Raw genomic sequence first — 22,954 nt, 5'->3', positions numbered from 1 at the left:
AACCACATTCAAACTCAACTATCGTGTTTAAGTACTTGAATATTTTTTTCTCTGCTGATTGTAAATTAACTGTGTCTCTCAATTTTTTTTTTTAATTTACCTGCTTGACAAGAATTTAGGCCAACACATTCTTTCTCCCTCAAAGCAGAACCACCATGCTCATGCACAGCTGGAAACCAGCCATGGCTCATGTATTTACCTGTTGACAAAGCTGAAGAAAGACATTTATTCTGCTTTAATATATATATTTAAATACTTTCTTACTTGGAATATTAACAATTATTTGGTTCCAAATTTGGTCAGCCTTAAATGCTTTCACTCAGATTCAGTAGTTCATTTAATAACATTTTCCCCATTATCTTTTAAATAAAAGGGGTTTCGAAGAAAAAGGCTGTTTTTCTGTTATGGCAGCTTGGAAATATATGAATATTAGACACTACTTCCAATCATAATATCTATTTATTAATTCATTCGTTTAATGCCTTTTTCTTATCGCTACAAGCATGCCATCTGCTATTTGGAAACACAATGTTCACTGAAAGCGCTGCAATGTTCGGCACAATAGAATATGATAGAAACACATCGAATGGCAAACAGAAGTGAGGTTAACAGATTTGTGTAGAGGACAATGAATAATTCCTTCCCCCATTAAAAACCTTCTTGAGACGGCAGCATACATAGTAGTCTGGAGTGTCTTATCAGCACTGACAGTATGTGTAGTTGTATTCTTTGTGTGAAAGCAGGAAACAGGACAATGTCAGAAAGATGAAAGGCAGAAAAAAAGAGCACAGGGAAAGAAATTATTTATTGGTACCATTACACAGCCCAGTCTGAAAGTTCATTCATTCATTCATTATCCTAACCGCTTAGTCCGATGAAGGGTCGCGGGGAAGCTGGAGCCTATCCCTGCTGTCTTCGGGTGAAAGGCGGGGTACACCCTGGACAGCTCGCCAGTCCATCGAGTCTCAAAGTTACATCTCGTTATTTTCTAATTCTAGAGGTCATAGATATTTATAATATCAGCATTTAACTGAAAAAAAGAGCCAGTAGCACAGAAATTTATCAGATTGGATGCTCAATCTGCCATGACATCTCATTGGAAGTAAAAAGGCATTTTAGAATAATGTGCACTGGACAGATAATTCAGCTGTAATATGATCAGAGTTTTCCAGAAGCAGACTCTCCTAACCAGAGCCACTCTAGCCCCCATCCCTTCACACACACAAATCAAGCCAAACATCAGTGGACAGCAGCTGCATAACTGACCTAAGGATTTAACAGGCCTGGATGAGTTTTCTGTGTGACTAATGGGAATATTGTTCAAGAATATTTGTGAATATTTGATAGAAGTGCACCTTAGATGTGTTTGGATTCATTCACATCAACAGTAAAAGCACGATTGTTGCTACAGCAGAGTTACAGAACGTACCTGCACCAAGTTGTGTCTAACTTGCTCTTCAGCTGCTTATCGTCTCACTTGTAGGTGTACTCAGACATGCAGTACATCCATGCTGTTACATCACTGCATTGAGTCTGTTTTCTTGTCTCATTTTTCTTCATATACTGTATAGAAGCATTGATTTATATTTACTTAACTTGGTGACTAAATTAAGCGTAACATTGAGTACTCATAACAATAATAATAATACAATGACTGTAATGAAAATACAACTATAATGGCAACATGCTGTTCCCAACAGCAATATCAGAGACTACAAATCTGAACGTTCTTCTGTGAATGGTGAAGATGTGGGGAACAGACCCTCGGCAAGCTCTTCTAGAGGATTGTTTTTTAAAAGTCCAGGACAGATGTAGGGTAGATTCACCTTTTACTTTAAAATAAACGGTGAGCAAAATATATATCTGAAATAGACAGACTACAAGCCTACTTGGTGTGTACCTTGAAGTATTTCATCTTGGTTAGTGTCTAGCTGGTACAAATTAAACAAATCTTGAAGAAAATGTGGCAGTCAGGCAAATTATAATCTTTTCTTTTTAAGGGGCTTGTTGAAACAACCCAGGCATCCCAGAGGACGGCTCCTTAGGCAGTTGCCTAAATGGCCTCAGCAAGAGACAGCTTTACTCCTCACACCAAAGCAATGGCAATGTTATGGGACTGCATGAGGGAGACATAGCAAGTTCTGTTAATGAAGGCCAACTAAAACCACATACAGAAGTGAGATGGATATGTTTAGGACTTTCATCTCGGGGACCCATATATGCACGGGGTTTGGATTCTAATACATCACTTATGAACATCAATTTTACATACAGAGGTGAAGCACAGTCAATCACTTGACCAGGCACAGGTAATGATTGCCAGGGAAAAGGAAAACAAGCAAAAAGCAGGTTGAGTTGAATGCGGTACACTCACCAGGAAAACACTTGGATAACTTCTGGAATAACAAAAGAACTGAGACAATCTGGCAAAGAATGAGAGAAACCTGGGATTGTGAATACAGAGTAAGTAATGGCTGTTTACAGTAATGTCTGGATAGCTGCACCAGGACAGAAATATCAGCTATCACCGATGAGATGAGGTGCAAACACAAGATTTAAAAGAAATAAAAAGAAATTTAAAAAAAAAATGGAAGGAGCAAAATCAATTTAACAGCAAGGGAACAAAAAGGTGACTGAAATGAGAAAAACTGGAAATTTAAAAAAAAAGAAAAAGAAAAGTCAAAGTAAATATTTGAATCACATGGAGGCAGAATAAACGTAATCTTCCACAAGCTTACAGTATCAGGGAATTCGGCATGGAATGATGGTTAGAAATCCCTGCAAGCCATTGTCTTTGACAATGAAACATTTAAATATTGACCAAGAATATGTCATTTCCAGCTCTGTGTGTCAACTATATAATGCATATAGGCACTGATTTAAAAGTGCAGGGCACATTAAAACTTTTAACTTTTTTATTTACAACAATACATTCAATATTTATAATCAGTTATAGATCGACAGCAAAGACGGAGATACTTATTCAACTAAACTGACACTCGGGGTCTCCATTAAACTTGGTTACCATGCTGCTAATCTAACATGCCTGCTGGCTCGTGATTATTTTCACTAATCATTGAATGAGTAGCCTCAATTAAGTATTATAGCTGAGAGGGGTGTTTCAGGGGAAAGGAGAACAAATGGCATCCTTGGCTTTTTTCTCTGTTAAATTTAAATTTGGAGCAAAATTTCCCCACTAAGATTAGTTTATCTCATCGTTATTAATTATAATTAATCATCATATTACACACCAAGCTTGTGCGCATCACATGGTGTCTGACCTGCGCTCTCTTACCTCTCACCTTTTCAGCCTTTCAAAAACAAGACAAATATGAACTGGGAAATTGCAACTCTGATGAGTGTGAGCTTTTAATGCCTAGAATTAAACTTCAGTGTCAGCATTTTCTTACCTTGTCAGCTCTTTCACTTGATTGGTATGGCTGAGGAGATGAGGCGAAACATTCTTTAGGCATATTTCACCCTCATAATGGGCTGTGGTGGCACGAGGGAGGAGCTGCGTGCACACATGCTATTTGCAGACCACAGCTGTTTGTCAAAGATATGATTATATGGAATGACACAGATACATCACAGATTTTAATCTCAACTTTCTCAGCATGGAAACAAAAACGGATTCTGTTCAGTTTCATCTTTCTTAGATCATACACAGAGTGACGTTGGGTGTTAGGGGTGGGGGGAGTCAGATGAAGCAAAAAGATTATCAAAGGCTGCTTTCCAAGAAGAGGATAAGGCAATCCCAAGCAAGCATTGTCTCTGTGACACATTTCCATATATTCCCAGTCCCCACTGTTGTTAAAAAGGCTGAATTTGGATAAAAAGTATGGACATATAATTCAGCAGTGTTGTGTGTCAGACAAAGGAGGAATATCTCTAAATCTGCAGATCCATGCAGCTCCTCCCTGCCTCTGATTTCTGCCGCTTGGCTTGCCAGATAAAATTCTCAACTTCAAACATGCAGTCAGTGCTATTCCTGTTAAAGCAGCAGTAGAGGATAAGCCTCTAAGTTGAGATGTCTCTGCATGGTACATTGACTTGCATATGGTCATACAGTTGTTTTCTAAAAATATATCCACAAATACATTTTTATACTAAATATACAATAGACAGGACACTTCGAGGTAAATGTGCACATGCATGATGACCCATTAATTTATCTAATCAACCGTAAATCAGTATTTTCCTCAAAGACGTGTTTGAGGAACAAGATGAAGCTTTTATCTAATTGTTTCTCTTTCTCCTTAAACCGATTCAAAATGTTTCATAATAAACATCCCGAGTGTGTCTATCTGGAAAGCTGCTAATGGAATATTTATAGAATGTTTCCGGGAATGCTTATGGGAAACTCTGATTATAATAAATGTCTTTGTTCTGCTGAGGGACAATTTCTTTCCTCTCTAGGTTGCATTTCTCATTTTATGTGAGTCTCTTTAGTATTCTCAATCTTTCCTTTTGCATCCCAGTGTATATCAAGTATCTTTTGTTTCTCTCATTTTGATTTTTCAACCACCTCATAACTTGAGCTTAGTCAGAACTTCAATCTAAAGCTCATATGTAATGCATTACCATAGTGGTAATCATGCAAAAAAAATCCTTCAGAATCCATTAATGGTGCAGGCTGCTTTTTTACATGACTCTAGCAGCATGACACAATGCACAAAAGCATGTTTTGAATAAAAACTGTCTAAACAGCTACAGTTCATGTCTTTATGTATGCCCTTTGAAAACTAAAAACAGCTGGAATCTCCCAAACAACTCCTGTCAGGGACTGAATTTCTGTAGCCTTGCACTCCTACCCTCCAGTGCATGCACTGTAGAGTTATCAGAAAGTGTTGCCAAATGAGTTTTTTTTTTCTTTCTTTTTTCATGTTCACTGGTGAATTCGTGTTCTCAATGTTCTGCAGGCTGACACAATTTAAAATTGTCAAAGATCTGAGCTTGGTTGAGTTGTTAACGGCAACTCCCCTCTGACATTTCTAACATGGCATCAGTTTGATGTCAACAGTCCCTGAGTGCACCATTGTTAAATGTTGCAAGAGGTTTTTGGATAAGCAAAAAAGTTACATATATTTTAAAATCTTCTCTGCAGGAGCACGACTTTCATCTAAAACACCCATTCAAGTTTTGCAATACAAGTGCAAAACAACATGTATCTGTACAACATGTGATCATGGCAGTTCATTGCCACAGTTATTTACATTTAAGAATATATGGCTTGCACAATTATTTCAATTCAGCCTCTGCACTGATAAGATGCTGTGAAATACCATCTCAGAGCTTTGTATGCAGCTAGGGGGCAGTAAATAGTTTTGATCTCACAAGATTTATCTCTTAAAACTGCACAGAAAACAAGATTACAATTTAAAAAGGATTTGCTTGCATGCAGATGTTCCTTTATAAGCACACTCAGTGACATTTTCAATCATTTGCAAGCAAATGCTGACTTAAAACTGTGACAACAGCTTGGTCTGGGACTGTAGCTAACTGATTACATCGTTGGCTTGGACCACAACATCCAAATCTGCCATGATAAAAAAAAAAAAAAAGCTAAATTTCAGGATACTTTGTTTAGTAACATTCAAGGAATGCCACAACTGTGAGCTCTCAACATTTCTGACACATGTGGTTTTGGATGCATTGTTGGTATTTCTGTTAAATGTGGCAGGTTGTAAATTGTAACTTATTGTTCTAATTGTTACAATGATTTCAGATCATTGGCAATCATTTCAAACGATTTTAATGTTACCACCAAGTCAATGCCATCACCAAGTGAAAACAAATAAAACAAATAAACAACCAAAACAGAAAACAGGCAAAATCAATTAGAAATGTCTGCTCATGTTTTCCTCAAGTTACAAGGGGCAATAAGCAGAAATTCATCATTTCTGAATAGAAAGATTTGAAAAAAATTGGTATGAGAAGAACTAAAAGTGTAATTTCACCTGGAGTATGGTATGAAATCCCACACCGTCTCTGTGCGTTGATCTCAATTAGCTGGTTTATCTACATTCATGTAAATCGCTGCCTCCTCTCTCTTCTTGCAGCCCTCGGCCGTTGCTCCCTGTAGAAGCAAGCAATGGCATCACATATTTTCAAAGTAAAATCGTGGAGAATGGAACAAAATGTTCATCTGAAGACAACAAGGTTCCAACATTACCTCTAAAGAAAATTTGTATTTGTCCTTAGCTTTAGCTTAACAGACAGCTACCTTTGCTTTCTTTCATGTCTCTTTCATTCCCTGTCTACTTGATGGTTGGTGAAAGTGTAGCACAGACACAGCGGCTTGGAGCTCTGTTAACTGGGAGAATTTTATTGGTGATATTCTGTATTTTTGCTGTGTTTTGATACCTATTTGCTCCAGTACAATCAACTGAACCCCTCCTTAAATTTAAACTGGAGTATTGCACCTGCCTGCCATGTGTTCCTTCCCTCTGGAGATCACCAGACTACATCCTGAGACCTCCACAGCTACCAACAGTGGCAGAAGAGAAGCACCTGGTACCCGGGCCCGACTAAAGGTTAACTCGTTTTGGAATCACAAGTCTGCTACAATGCTGTGCACTTCGACTGAGAGTGGGTACAACACTAGTGGTAAGAACAGACTTTTCACAGTTTTTAAAAGGTTAAAAAGTTCACAAAATCCATCTTGGTCAGACTCTGCTTGGTTCAGATTGTTGGCAAGTTACACCATATGTCCCTATGTGCACAATAACTTGACTGGTGGAGGCTGAGAGAGAGCACAGCAGTGCTGGGAGTTTCTGGAGAATAACTTGCACTGCTGCCCCAGCCAGTGTTGTGGGACAAGTGGGAGGAGGAGATGGCCTTAATGGAGGCAGTTTGCTACGTATAGTAAACTCCTGTGGGTCCAGGACATTGAAGCCACCACTGGCTGTGATGTTGCGAACAGTCAGCAATGACTTGCCTGCTCAGATGACCAGCGCAAGGGGCACCTCTGGGGCATTGCGCCTGCAAAAAGCCAGTTTTGGTCTCCATACTACAGTTTGAGAACAAAGTTTTACATTGTTTTTACTCTTAGCCTTAGCCTTTGTGTTTATCTGTTTCTTAATTTTATAATAAATTGCATTTATGAACACATTTGTTAATATGATAATAGCTAGCTACACAATGAGATGTTATCATGGTGGGACATACAGGCTATTTTCTGACTGCCTGCTTCCACCTGTGGCAGTGTTGAAACTGCCTGCACATGCAAGATGTGTTTAGGGTCCATTGGGACCTCTGGCCTTTCCAATGCAGCTCCTGGTTGGAAGTCTGCAGAAACTCAATTCCCTACTCATGCTACCTGTTAAGAAAAACGAAGAAAAAAAAAAGAAAATTAGAAAAAAAAAAAATAATAATTTTTAGTGACAGTGGTGTTCTGCTAAGTGACAAAAAATATGGGTTGCTTGTAAGGTGTTTCCAAAAACCAACGTTACAACACAAACACAAAACTTCCCACAAATATTGGAAAAAGATTTTCAGGTTTTGATGGAAGGAACTTTTCAAGTGCTTCTCCAGTTGCAAAGCTTTTTCTTTTCTCATTTCCCTTGTCCTTTTCAGACAAAACACAAATAAATGAATAATAAATAAAAACTGAACCTAATGTTTAGACACCAATCTGCTTCAGGTGATAATTTATTAAAAACTTTTTTAGTGCCATTCCATCACACAGCATATGAATCCCAGCTGGTCTCATTTAATCATAGTAAATGCTCAAGTGAGTCAGACCTCTTTTATGTTGTTTATTTTTATTTAAAGGCAGGAGATGTGATTCATTGTATGCTAATTTGTATCTTTAATGAAGCAAATTAATAATTAAAATTTCCAAGAAATTGTTGTACTATATCTTACACTTTTTAGTCGACCAATAATTCACATGAAAAAAAGTTTAGAAGATTTTCATAAAGAGCTAAAGACACTGAAATAAAATATAACATCATGCCCATTTTTCAGTTCTAAAAATTCAAATTTCTCTATAAGTAGCTTCTCTTTGGTTTCTCTGTCTTATTCTTTCTTACATCATCTAAAAAATGATTTTGGTCATGACTATTTTCATGGATCGTATCCACTGCTCAAAACAATGAAGGGAACACTGAAACAACATGTCTCAAAAATCATGAAAATTTATTCGTTTCGTGGAATAAAGTGACACAATGTCAATTTTCAGTGAAAATCAATGGAATCAAATCAGTGGAAACCAAAATCATTTACCCATTGATGTCTGCATTTAGAATCAGTCAAAATATACAGTAGGTGGAAAGGTCAGATCTAAGGTCTGCCCAACTTCTATGAAAATTCCTCAAGACAATGTAAAATGAGGTTTGGTAGTGTGTGTGCCCTCTACGTGCCTCTATGCACTCCCTGGACTCCCTCATCTGGACATGCTTCTGATGAGATGACAGATGTTTTCCTGGGGAATCTTCCCCCACACCTGGATCGGGGCATCAGTCAACCCTTGGACAGTCAGTGGTCAGCGGTGGATGGAACAAGACATTATATCCTGTCATTGCTTGCTTGGATTCTGGTCTGGAGAGTTAGCAGGACAGTCGCATCATGCCTTCACCATGCAGCAACTGCTGACACACTTCAGACATGTGAGGTCGAGCATTGTTATTCATCAAATGGAACCCAGGTCCCACTGCAGCAGCATGGTCTAACAATGGATCTGAGGACCAGATCCCAGTACCTAACAGCAGTCAGGGTCCTTCTGACTGGAACATGGAGGTCTGCACAGCCCTCCAAGGATATACCTCTCCAGACAATCACTGACCCACTGCCAAACGGATAATAGACAGCAAAAAGTTCTCCATGGTGTCTCCCGACTCTCACATCTGTCACATGTTCTCAATGTGAACCTGCTGACATGCACGAAGAGCGCAGAGCATCAATAGCCATCTGCAAATCCTGCTGTTCTCTGGCAAATGCCAATCAGGCTGCATGGTGTTGGGCCCTGAGTACAGGCCCTACTTATGAATATTGGACCGTCATACCACCGCCACAGAGTCAGTTTCTGACAGTGAACTTTGTTGAGAAACAGTTTTTTCTAGATGTGATCCTGAACCCATACAGCGATTTATAGTAAAGAGTCATTTCTGGTTTTCATGTAGTGTTGCTGAGGATCCAACTATCATAAGCATTAATTATGACCTTCAGTCTTGTCCAGTCCTGTAATTTTCTTCCTAATTCTCTGAATCTTTTTATGACATTCTATCCATAGATGGTGGGATCCACAAATTTAGATGGAATTTATCACAAGTTGATCAGTCGTCCATTTTTACATCCTCTAAGCACTTCCTCTCTGAAATATTCTTTTTATATATTATATATCTAAATGTATATATATTAATTTAGAAAGCACATAACATGTATAATATATATATATATATATATGTAAATGTATATAAATAAGGAGTAGTTATATGCTTTCTAAATGATTTCATTTTGCTTTTAAATACTTTTTTTTACAGTATCCAAAGTCTTTTTTTTCAAAATTGGTGTTTAACGATAAACTGTAAATTTTCACATTTTATATTAGATTCATTTATCATACGACGAAGTGTCACTAGATTTTGATTAGCAGCTTAAGGCATATTTGTTCCTCCCTGTACTTGAAATACAAGACAAACATGTAATTATGGTTACTTGTAAGGTAAACTTACTTAAATGTAAAGAATGAGCCTAAAGAGACCAGGGAGGGATGAGGGAAGTGAAAATTACTCATTTGGTTTGAGGTTGTGTTTATGTTGATAAAAAGCAGCATAAAAAGATAAGAATTCTTTTAAGAGGTGCTCTTTTACTTTAGCTAGCTTTTTCCATTAAAGAGATAAAGGATGAGGCCTTGAATGAAATCAATACAACCAGCTTCAGCTGAACCTCCAGTGAACATAGTAGATTCAATAGTTATTAACTTGAGGAAATTCTATAATAGGTGAGAGAACACTTGGAACTTAGCTGAATACAAAATGAGCAAAATAGCAAAAAACAAACAAAAAAAAGATCTGGAGAAGTGTTGATGTAACAGCACAGAGAAAAAGAGTGAGGTAAGGAAGGGACAGAAAAGAAAAGAACAAGAGAAGAGAGCTATCCCAGAGGCAGAGCAAGTAAACGAGTCATCAGACTGAATCTGCTATCAAGTCAATTCTAACGGCACTACAACAGAATGGTCGCCCTGAAAGTTAGGCATAAAATGATTTCTCATTTTGCTGCCATATTCCCCCAGGTAGACATTAATGCCTTAGTTATGGACTTGGCTGTAAAAGCTCCTGATGTGACATGCTGCTCGTCTGCCATAAATATTGGTAGCTATGTATATGTATATTGTGATTTCAACGAGGCCGCTTTTATGGAGAGAAGAGTATTTTTGTGCAAATAGTCAGTAAACTTGATGTGATGCTGTGTGTCATTTCAACAGCCAGGTTGTCACCCTGTCTGTAGAGCCAACTCCCCAGGTGCTGCACATCAAAGCCGAGACACATTCAGCTCTGATCGTTCCCATTTCAGCACACAATCATGCACATATACTACCAAAAACCTACATGCAATGCCACAAATATGTTGCACAGCAGCCACACACAAAGAATCATTTCTGCTCTGTTGAATCTGTTTGTGTCACAACTTTGCAGATGTTTTAGCCATGAGGACGTCGACACAAAATTTGCACAAATTCTCTTTCTAGTTGTTTGGATGGAGCAGCAGGTTTTGAAATGATAATGAGTATGTGGGCCAGGATCTCCCACATGGCATCATGTCTTATATGAAAACAGAGAAAATAGAAAAAGACAGCAACCCTGGAAAGCATCAGCAAGACTTATTTTTTTTTTCATGTCAAATGCGAAAGTCAAAATCAAGAAAGATAAGGCAGTCTGTGCATCTAAGAAATGATAAAATGTTGAAACATGTGAATGTGGGGATAACATTACATCTATAAAGATGGAAAAGCAAGCCCCATGCTGCCAATTTACAGTTCAATGCATTGCAGTTTCTTTTTATATCTGATAAGTTAAAGATTATGGATCGATCAAAGTAATTCATAATGTAAGTAATGCAGTTATGCATGTTTGAAGGCTGATGCTTTTTGATCAGCTTTAGCCAGTGATCAATATGGGAAGCCAATTTTCATGACCCAATACTAGGAGACAGGACTGCTTTTGCTCCCTCAATTTACATCCTGAAATTTATACAAGAACAAACATTACAAGGTTTTCTTTTTTTCTTGTTTTCACATGTCAGGTGTCCAAAGCTCCGACTGGTAGTTATTGAATGGGACTCCAACAAACATCATGGAACTGAAATGGCAACGCCGGCTTTACCTAATGCTGTGACTGATGTCGTTAACCATCTATGGCTCTCTAGATACAATGACAAGCAGTTTTATAGACATTTTCATTTTCCATCCAAACCTCGTGTTTCTTATTTCAAAGTGTGTGGCAATGTTTCAGCAAAGATGAGCTCGGAAATGCTCTGAAAATGTAAAACTTAACGCAATTTTAAAGTTGATGTCGGCCCTACATGGTCTGCAAGTGAACAAGAGCGTACAGTACAGAGCTGCCGGTGGATGTCTGTCTGCAAAGTTTGGTCCACTTTAAACAAACCGTGGTCGGCTTCCTGGGATAGTACAATTCATCTGGTGCAATATGAACACCAATCACACTCTGATCAAAAGAAGTGGACTTTGGTCTGCTTGAAAGTCAGGGGCCTCAGTTCACTTGCAAGTGGACTATTCAGCTACCAAAACTAAAGTGACCATGCCAGCTGCCATAAAGCATATAGAAGAACAAGGAAGTTATGCAGATGTTTGGATAGGAGAAAAAAACAAAGGCAACAGCTTGTGTTAAAAAAAAAAAGAGACTATCTTCTGCATACCAGAGAAACTAGAAACCCCAAGACCAGAGTCCTGTCTGAGTGCAGTTTCACTGTCCTGCACCAACCCAAACCCATTACAATGATTAAACTGGACCCGTTCATATCTCGTATTGAAATCTGGACCTGACCCGACCTGAACATTTACACATTTATTGTAAATATACGCCTGTTCCTTCATTACATTATTTTTCTGTATTTGTTCTTAATGTGATTAATATTGTCTTGTCATCGTTTTTATTTATGTTGAAGGAAAAGGAAAAGTCAACAACACAGTAAATATATTTTAAGGTTTACTTTAGGCAGATCTTGATTTTATTTTATTTTTTAACTTGCATAATTTCACTCTCAACCACTAGATTACCCACCTATAGTTTGTTATTTTGCCATTTGAGGTCTTTATTCATTTGATTGTGCGAATGCTGCATATGCAAGGTATCATCCAGCATCCCTGGTGTGAGATATGAATGGATGTTTGGACTCAAAGCAAAGGCCAGTGATAAACAGATTGAAAGTAAATATATTTAATGGTGGAAATGACAATGAAATCTGGGAAGGGAACAATACCAGGGCAGCCACCAAATGGAGAAGAATGGATGTCAGTGTGACTGGGTCTAGGAGAAAAACATAATCATTAACATATTCTTAAGAATGACACTTCCAAAAACTTAGATTTAACTTACGTTGAATTGCCTGGGACCAATGAGTCAGGGTCCAGAGCTGGTCAGCTCAATCTAGGAGGGAGCCAGAGGCAGAGATCAGGGTCAGAGTCACATCCAGGTTCAGAACCGGTCAGAATCAATCCAGAAGGGGGCCAGAGGAGTGGAACAGGGGAAATGGATTGAGTTAATTAGATGACAATTGCAGTCAGCATGAAGCATGCCCAAATAAGGCATGAGTCAGGGAGGCAGACCAGAACCATGACACTGGGTTCAGCTGTGTTCTCCGATCTTGAACCACAAAACCTGCAGCGTAAAAATATCTCATTGTTAGAGGACGAACATCATTGAAACTACTCTCCCAGGGATTAGTACCGTCTCCACTGCCTGCTGTCTGAGTAGGGTGCTCAAGTCCTAACCAACCAACATAATCACCATACAAAAGGTACAGGAACATATATATAAATATATATATATATATATATATATTATATATATATATATATATATATATATATATATATATTATATATATTAGGGCCCACCTGGCTGGGTGAGACCCCCGGGATACATTTTTGAAAATATGGACCAGTGCATAAAAGAGTTGTGAGATGATCTATTTAACTGCTATATTAAGTTAAGTACTTGTGATTAATCTCACTTCTTGTCATTATTAATTCAGTATAATTTTTCAAAAGAAATATTCTGCCATCTAACCTTCTTGGATTTGTGCTATCATACACATGAGCTGCTACAGATGTGTTCACTGCTAAATGCACTTTGTCACAGATGAATGAAAAATGCATTTTATGATCAGCATCTGGTTGCTCCTTAGTTTTTTTTCTTTTATTATTTCTCTGAATGCAATAAAGTTACACTTTTTAAAATACTGCTTTTCAGTTAAAGTGTAGCTTTTTAAATGTGACTGATACAGTGCCCCTCCGACCCTGAACTGGACTAAGAGGAAACAGAAAATGATACAGTGTCTAAACAGTTTAACACATTTGAGCTCAGCTGTTAACAACAGTGTGATAAACAACATGACTAATGACTTCCACCTCAACACACATAGACACCCACACAAAGACATGCAGATTCTTACCTCAGTAGGACTAAGACTGGTATTTAGTCTTTCTGCTATGGGAATTTGTGTCTCTGTGTATTTTAAAGGAAAATAAAGAATAACCTTTCTAGGTACTGAAATTGTAATACACTGTTTGCTGCTAAAATTTAAAGCATTTACTCAGAATATTGCACAAAAGCCAAGACAAGAAGAAATAAAGAAAAAATTTAAAACAAAGACAACCATAGGAACCATAGGAAGAACTTCTTTTTTATCAGTCAAATATGAAAGTCAAATTCTGGCTGAAGTACAAAGACAAGCCTTTTTATTCCGTTATTTATTTATCTATTTGTTGGGTGGGGGGATGGCTCACAGTGAAAAATATAAAATCACGTTATATAATTCTACACACTCCAACACACATGCTATCAGCTGTAACAGGTGGTATAAACAAATACACCACTCCTCACACATTATCTTTATCACACACACACACTGACTCTTACACTAACCAGTGAAGAAGATCAAAGACAAGGAGGGAGGGACGATGTACAGGTCAGGGAGCACAGGTAGATCACATGGCATGACACTGAAGACATAATTTTTATTTAAAAAAAAAAGACAAAAGAAAGAAAGACAAAAGGAATTTGGTCACACAAGTTAATTTGTCATATTGATGTGAATGTGTGTTTTGTGTGCAGGTGATGACCCTCGCGGCAGCAGCCCAGTCCGCCAGTCTGATCTTTATTTGTGTTCACAGAGATCATTATGACTTCATGGAGAAAATGGAAAGTCATTTCCAGGGGAAGGTAAAGTATCAAGATCAAGAAGACAGTTTAAAATCAAACCATCAGAAGCTAAACAGCCAGAAATGCCTCCAGATATGTTTTATGTCATTTATTACAAGTTCATTCATTTTAAGTTTTCACAGAATCTCATTTCCTGGAAGTCATTTGCCTTTTCATAAACCTTTAAAGCTTTATGACAAAGTTAAATCCAAGTTCCAAGCTAGTGGTGTGTTTTTAAATGATATCAAGACTTTTTCTTTTAACTTGTCAGACTCAAGGTTTTTCAGCCTCTTTAATGCTCGGCTTGTATATTCAGATAAAACTTGTGGAGAAGATTTTATAGGTTATTCTTCATTTTGTCATCAGCAGCAGCAAAACACAAGAATCACTATTTATTGATTGATTGGTTGATTGATTGATATTTGCTTCCAAGCAAGTTACACCACAAGAAGTTTTCTTTTTAAACATCTGCTGTGTCAACAAGAAGAAAAATACAACAGTAGAACTGCAGTATTTAACAGTATGCTCTGTATCTATCAAAGTAATTCTCCATACTGATTTTTGTCACTCTGAGCGAGAAAGTTTTATATTTCTTTTCTTGTTATAATGAGGAGATTTTTTTTTTATCAATGATTTATAGCTTGTCTTACTAAATATTTAATTTAAATGGATATATCCCAATTTTAGTCATTTTTACTCTAATATGTCAAAAAATAAGGAGAATTTTTCAGTTGACTTTCCTCAGTGTTCAGATTTTTGTTCTAGAAATCAAAGTAAATCCATGAATACTTATTCTAAATGAGTCTTGTTACCTTTATTAGTCTCTTTATCCTGTTCTATTGTAAGGCTTCGCTCTAATGAAGATCAAATTAATGATGGCACACTGTTCATTTTTCAGGCATTCAGTTAGCAGACATGCAAATCTTTTTTGTAACTACATGCATATTTTTATGTTTGCAACCCTGAACCAAAACAGTCAAAAGTGCATATAGAGAGGATCATTTCAGATGTGGTAAAAGGCTTTTACAACCCGTCATAATCACAGGTTCCATGTGATGATGCATTTGCTTTAACGGTTGATGTAAATAAGTGTGTATTTCTTTCTATGATTTTCTTTTCCTAATTTTTAAGGAAATGTTCAATTTAAAACGTCAGCGTCATCGGCATCCAAAAAAGGTAACCAGATAAGACCTTGCTGAGATTAAAAACCAGTGGCTCATAAATTAGCACGACTTGTTTATGAAATACCACAAACAAGAACATAAACAGTGTAAATAAATAGATATTAAGTATCTATATCATACATATATATATATATATATATATATATATATATATATATATATATATATATATATATATATATATATATATATATATATATATGCAAAATTGCGGTGTTGAATAGTGCTTCAGACAATATGTAGACATCCGATTATGAATAATGGACAAAATCTTTTACCAAATCTAAAGGCTGCCACTTCATCTGCTCGTACCACCATGCTTGAGAGTGTACCCAGTGCATGTTCAGGATAGGTGGGGAGGATCCTGTTGGTAGCAGTGTGAAGCACTGAATACAATAAATAGTACTACATAATAATATGTAATAAATAATGCTACATCCTGCACGTTGTACTTTTTCTTATGTAAGGTTGAAATATATCATATCACAATATATTATACATGTGTGGGTGTGTGCGTGTGTGTGTGTAAAAGCAGACTATGAGCTCTTGTTTTTGTATTAAAATGTTTAAAAACAAAAAAACACAAAACAAACTGAATTACAAAACTGATAAATAAATGTTGGCCCTGTGATGGACTAGCGACCTGTCCAGGGTGTACCCTGCCTTTCGCCCAATGACTGCTGGGATAGGCTCCAGCTTCCCCGTGACTCTTCACTGGACTATGCGGTTCGTATAATGAATGAATGAATGAATAAATAAATAAATGTTATTGCTTTATGTTTTTTTTCTTCCCCTTTATTCTACGCTGACGTGCCACTTTCAAGGTGCTGGTGGACCTCAGTAACAACCTGAAGAAAAGCATGTATCCAGAAGCCAATGCTGTCTACTTGCAGGGGTAAACAACTCATATGGAAACACTGAAAACTATTAATAATTGCATCATTCAAAAATAAGCTTTTTACCTGAAGATTAGATTTTATATTCACAATGTACGTAAGAAGAAAACCTGCTTCTACCCAAATCTTAGTTCTTTTGTCAAATTTGATTCACTCTTTCAGAAATGTCCACCACAAACTCAGGATTGCTCATACATCTGAGGATGCCATTTATAGAAAGAGACATAAAAAGTGTCTGCTGAAACCAGAACAAATGAAAAGAATGTGCAGGGCTGCAGCTCCCTTAGCAAGATGGCCTGCTGTGCCAATCTTTTCTGTTAAAGTTGAAAACATTGATTCTCATCGTCTTGAGCCCTTTACTTCCTCATTCTGTGTTTGTAGTTGGAGAAAATATCAAGTTAAGTCCTTGTGTGCTCCCCAGGCTGGTCCCCAAAGCGTCTGTGGTGAAAGGCCTTAACACGCTGTCTGCCTGGGCTCTGCAGAATGGACTTCTGGCTGGAAAACAGGTGGGAGACAAGAAGAAGTAAGTAACCTATTAGAGGATGTCAGTTGGATCAGGGTGAACCGACGGCAGGAAGCTTCCAAGCATTAAGTAAGAATTTGGCTGACAAGAGAAAAGACACAAAGACAGATCAGAAACAGGAGGGAAGATTACCAGCTTGATTTGTTCAAGATGAAAAGAATTTAGCATCAAATCAGGAAGCAAAAAACCACTTTAAACATCTCTCATATGATGGGGAAAAAAGCCTCTTAAACTCTAACAAAAGGGGACTTTCTCCATACAAAATTTATGAAAAGTGTATATTTGATTGTCTCGCTGATTATTGATTTTGCCATGTTTCCGTAACAAGGCATGAGAAAATGAGGACAGTGTTTACAGAAATACACAAACAAACAAACTTTATGATGTTACAAAGTTAAAAGACCGGTGTTTATTGCTGCCTTCATTTCACTGCTACAAAGAGAAACACAAACATGCTGGAACCTCTGGAGACCAAACCTGAATCTGCCTCAAATCCTCTTCAACACAAACAAGCTCTCATAGACGCACAAACAGACACTTACATCCTCTTTCACACACACACACACACACACACACACACACACACACACACACACACACACACACACACACACACACACACACACATACACACACTCACACCACGGCAGTGCTCTGTTTCTTTACAAAACAGGGAAAGAACAGGAGTAGTGTGTCTGAAAGCATGTCTTTCTCAGTGCATGTGTACAGTATATAGTCATACATACACACACACACACACACACACACACACACGCACACACACACACACACACACACACACACACACACACACACACACACACACACACACACACACACACACACACTTGTACGTGTGCGATTCCCTGGCCAGCAATTTGATTAGATCCACAGCGGGGCTGTGGCTCTGTCACATTTACATTCAGATGGAGATTTAGTTTGTCGGCCATCCCCTGCTGTTACTGGTGCAGTAATGTAGGGAGACATGGCTGGCTGCCCAGTCCACTTATACACACACCTGGGGAAAACTGCTCAATCCCACCAACTCCCCTATATGCCTGTCAAACTGCCCCCTCTAACGCTCTCAGTATCCCTCTTCTTTCACAAACAACTTAATTGTCTTATCACAAGAGCTGTGAGCATGGTAATAAGGTCCAGCATGGTGAGATCTTGAAATGGGATTACATATTGAGCATATGCTTATAGAGTGGGCATGTGTCTTTATGAAGCCAAAACCTTCCATGAGTTGCATCTGAGAAATTACTGAGACATCACAGGGAGATAAACAGAGGAGTTTACTTTGCAGACGTAAACCATGCGGTCATGCACCAGATATTCCTAACAGGACTCATCCAACAACAACTTTAGAGCAGTTATTAGCAAGGGAACGGCTTGTGGAAATGCAGACAGGGATATGTGTTGGCCTTTTTTAGTCATATACTGAAGGTTTTTTTTAAAGAAAAAAGGAAATAATAGTCTACCCGTGTGACATTTTAGGTTTCATTTGCTGTAACAAAACATGTCGGCTTCTCTTCCTGTTAAACATCATATCCACCAGGTTGTCCCAGTATTGTTAAAAATGCTGATGCCAATGCAAACTAGTCTTTTGAATGTGTTTTCATGTCTGCTATATTATGAAGTTGACCGTGTGTTTTGACACTTTTTTTTCCCATGAAAATAGTATTGGTAGTTTGAATAGGATGCGACTGCATTCTATTGATACATTAGAAAAATAAAAAAAAATACTTCTTGTGGCCATTTAGAAAAGGGACTACAAAATATCATGTGTCACCATAGCTACCTGAAAGATAACACTTTCTAAGATATGATTAAAAATGTTTTTGTCTTCACTGTAACCAGACACAAAGTGAAAATAAAAGTAAACATCATGTGAAAAGAAGTCAGTCATAGAAAATATTATTACTTTTTTTTTTTTTAACTATCCTGCATCTAATTCCTTCACCCTTCATTCACCAGTTGTACTTTATAGCTGTTTTATTGAATGGAAGTCCTGTTGATTTTTTATTTTGCTGTGCAAACTTTTTCTAGATATAGTTATGTAGCTGTTCAGCTTTATGCAGTTTCATCTGGACACACTGATCTGCACCCTTTTACACCCTTCAACTGAACCAATTTGAATTGATTAATTTGTTTATTTTTTATGCAAATAAAGGCTGTAAATGACTTAAAAAAAATGTGTTGAAACGTCACACTTTAGTTCCCTCTTTGTTGCTTTGCCCTCTGTGACGCATTTAACCCCAAAATGAGCAAAAAAACACAAAAACCAACTGTGTTGTTTGAAGACACAGAAACTGATAACCTGGAATCAGAATGAGAATCTGATTGCTAGAAAAAAATTCCCGATAAAATGGGATTTATCTTGAGAAAAGACTCATGAAATAAGTAATTTTGGATAAAGTCTGCAAGGCCTATAAACTTTACAAACATTTTAGCTTTTAAAGAAATACCAAAGAGAAATGTAAGTGATTGGCAAACTAAAAACTTACTTTCAGTTTTTGTTTTTTCTCGTATTCTTTAAAAAGTAACAATTATTGAATGTTTTAACTGCAGCATATTTTGTGAATAAACTAAGATTCTCATGATGCAGGTGTACCTGTGTGGGGACAATGCAGAAGCAAAGCAGGCAGTTGCACAGATGGCAACCAAGCCTCACTGTTCTGGATAAAGGGTCTCTATCAGCAGCTGGCGAGCTGGAGGACTTTCCACTGAAACTGTTCCCAGAATGGAGACTTCCTTTATGCATAGCTGTTGGCCTCACCGCCTTCTTCTTCTACCTGCTCATCAGAGACGTCATCTACACTTACGTTAAAAAAGGGACTGACATTTCCTACCGAATTATTTCCCTGGCCAACAAGGTTAGGATCTATTTTATTTTATTACACAATTTTATGATGATTTATAATTGTTTGTTGTGGTTATATGTTCTCAAATGTGTGATCTATATTCCTTTTGTTTGTTTATTTTTCAGGTGTTTCCAATTGTGTCACTCATCATGCTGTCTCTTTGTTACCTGCCTGGTGCTATAGCGGGTTTCATTCAACTTTACAGAGGAACCAAATACAGGTTGGACCACGAACTTTGCCAAAAAAGAAAACGAAATAAAAATCCCTTTATTCCATGATTGCTATTAGATGCCTTATTATGCCTATGTTCAAGGTGGCTAATACATGTTTGCATGTTCCAGGCGCTTCCCTAACTGGCTGGATCGCTGGATGCTGTGCAGGAAGCAGCTGGGTCTGGTTGCACTGGGCTATGGCTTTCTGCATGCCATCCATACATTCATCATTCCTATTCGCTATGCTGTCAGGCACAAACTTATATCTACGGTTGTCAATGAGGTACATAAAGCTAGTCCAAAGCAGATGCTGTACTTATTTTCCAGGTGCAGTACTTCTACAACTATGTATAAAGAACATACTTGTAAAAAACATATATGTAGCAATCATTGCTTATCACCCTCCCCTCCCCTCTCTTTCTTTCTCTTTTTCTAGATGAAGAATAATAAAACAACCCCATTTGACTTTGATAAGACTGAGGCGTGGGGTACGGACTCATTCGTAGCCCTGGGAATAGTGGGTTTCTTTCTTTTTGTCCTGCTTGGACTAACATCCCTGCCCTCGGTGGGAGCCACTCTCAGCTGGAGAGAATTCAGCTTCATTCAGGTCAGAGCTCGCTTGGAAAAAGGTAGTGTTTTGTGTGCATGTGCGTGAATGTGTTTGTCTGAGTTAACCTTTAAAGCTTGTACACATTATCAGTCATGTGCAGTAAAACCATCACTGAAACATCTATTAGGGCCTTGGTAGTAATCTATATTTGGACTTTCCAAGTTTTTATCATAGTTATTAAAATGTTCCAGTAGCAGTATGTCACGGGCACTCATCTCCCAGGAGCCAAGTTAACTAACTGCCTGACACAGGCACATGGAGTGAAAGCCTGGAGGACTTTTGCCCAGGATTTTAAATGTTAAGTTATTCATTAAATAGAATTATGATACCTGGTATAACTCCCAGTAGGAAGGTTGTTAATACAGGTCACAGGCCCATTTGTGTAAAGGTCAGATCCATAGGTAGACCTCGGATGAAAAATGGGATTTAGAAATGGAGTTTTAGGTCAAGATAATTCTCATGATTTAAGAAGAGTTTTAAAAAGACAAAAAAAAAACAAAAAAAAATAAAAAAAACTGGTATAAATTCATATGGATCACTTTTTTATTGTAAATGTGACTATTCTTTTTACAGAAGAATCTGTGCTCAAACATGACAAATTTTCCGTTCCAAACTGGTTAAACAGGAGCACCTAATTATCATTATCGGGGCAGTTAATACTGTGCCACATTACCATGAATGCTTCTTTATTGTGTTGTTTGGGCTAAATGTAAGTCACTGTGGATGTTAACATCAGCAGCTGAATGCTAAATATGTAAATGAAAGTGCATTATCCAAGTAATTAACAATAACTGAGCCTCAAAGGCTACTGGTGTGCTACAAAACCAATTATTCTGGAATGGCGCTGGAGCAATTTGTATTTTTAGCTCATTGGAAAACACTTGAGGAATCTACAAGCACAAAAGAAAATGTTCAAATCCACATCTATCAGAAAAACACAGCCAAAATGTTTATTCTACTAAATAGTAGTTTCTGTTCAGAGCCGCTGTATATTTAAAAAAAAATAAAAAAAATCAAACAGCTTTAAGGTTACACATGTTATCCGTGATCGACAGATACACTCAAATAAAGCAACACCGATTTCTTGGAAAAGTAATTTTTTTCTATGCCCAGTATTCGTCAACAGTATGTGTCAACTAATCTTTCACTTCACTGAAAACTAATTTCAAATGTAGGAAGGAGGGTTTATTCCATCTAACACTCGGCCATGTGAGACAGCTGAAATATATCATGTATCAGTCATGGCTCGAAGAATTGGGTCAATCAGAAGAAAAAATCTGCCCAATGTTTTGTTATTTTACTTTCATTTCAGCTCGGCATTTTATTTTTCATGGTAAGACTCATATATCATGTTCTATCTTTAGGCAACTAAAAATATAAGCTTCCAGATCGAACTTAGAGTTGCAACATTTGTGAAGAGGAGGCAACAACATCACGGCACATGAAAAAAGGTGTCATGATGTTGCGAAGAAGTTTGCATATTGTAGGAAATATAACTTTGTGCATTACCAATAAGCATCCCACAGATAAACACCTGCAGACACAAACAGATCATGTAAAACAAACTGAATCATTTATTGAGTTGATGATTGTGGAGGCAAATAACTTGTATAATTGGAGGACATCACATGACTCAGCCAAAAATAGTCTGCCAGCTGCTCAATACAAGCACACTCTTGTTACACAGGTCGCACGCTCAATTTCATGTTTTGTAACTTAGACTTTGGATTAACATTTGCATAACCTACTAATGTTATGAATTGTTTATTCATATCCACCATAACAACATTAACTGTCTTCTAAGAGCAGTTTGTGTTGTCTCATTAGGGTTCGCTGGCTCCAGTTATCTAAGTTGAATCTACAACTAGGGAACAGATGAAACATTCCAGTTATCTGTATCCTTAGTAACCTGTGTTAATGAGATGTTACATGTTTTTAGTAGCCATGGAAGATGCCATGGAAGCCAACAAACCAGAATGCAGATTGTATGCTGTTCATTATTTCTATAACTCCTGAGTGGCTTCTATTTAGCTAGCCAGACTGCAAGCTAATGCCAAGAGGTAATGATGACAGGTAGTGTCGGTATTATATCCCTCTATCCCATGGGATATCCCTCTATCCCATGACCCATCACCATGAAATCATGATTTTACTGTTTGTAATGTAGTCATGGCGATTAGCCTAAATACAAGTACAGCCTTCCTTCCAATCAGAATCAAATGAATGTAGTTTTTAAAACCAATCAGGAAAAGCAGCGCAGCATTTAGGATACAGGAGT

General features: G+C 37.5%; 1 protein-coding gene across 1 annotated transcript in view; it reads left to right on the top strand.

Annotated features, from left to right (window-relative positions):
- The window catches only part of LOC306756370 (metalloreductase STEAP4-like), a gene marked incomplete at both ends in the record, with an annotated part of 37,961 nt that overhangs the window by 14,168 nt on the left and 839 nt on the right, over nucleotides 1-22,954 (top strand). The window contains 9 exon segments of the mRNA XM_079241099.1: nucleotides 6,380-6,516; nucleotides 14,301-14,408; nucleotides 16,396-16,466; nucleotides 16,889-16,973; nucleotides 19,599-19,657; nucleotides 19,659-19,866; nucleotides 19,980-20,074; nucleotides 20,196-20,349; nucleotides 20,503-20,673. Of these exon segments, the coding sequence (XP_079097225.1) occupies nucleotides 6,380-6,516; nucleotides 14,301-14,408; nucleotides 16,396-16,466; nucleotides 16,889-16,973; nucleotides 19,599-19,657; nucleotides 19,659-19,866; nucleotides 19,980-20,074; nucleotides 20,196-20,349; nucleotides 20,503-20,673 (1,088 nt within the window).

Source organism: Telmatherina bonti, assembly GCF_933228915.1.
Source record: "Telmatherina bonti genome assembly, chromosome: 5".
NCBI lineage: Eukaryota > Metazoa > Chordata > Actinopteri > Atheriniformes > Telmatherinidae > Telmatherina > Telmatherina bonti.
The sequence above is the reverse complement of the archived record's forward strand: the minus strand, read 5'-3'. Positions and strand labels throughout refer to the sequence as shown.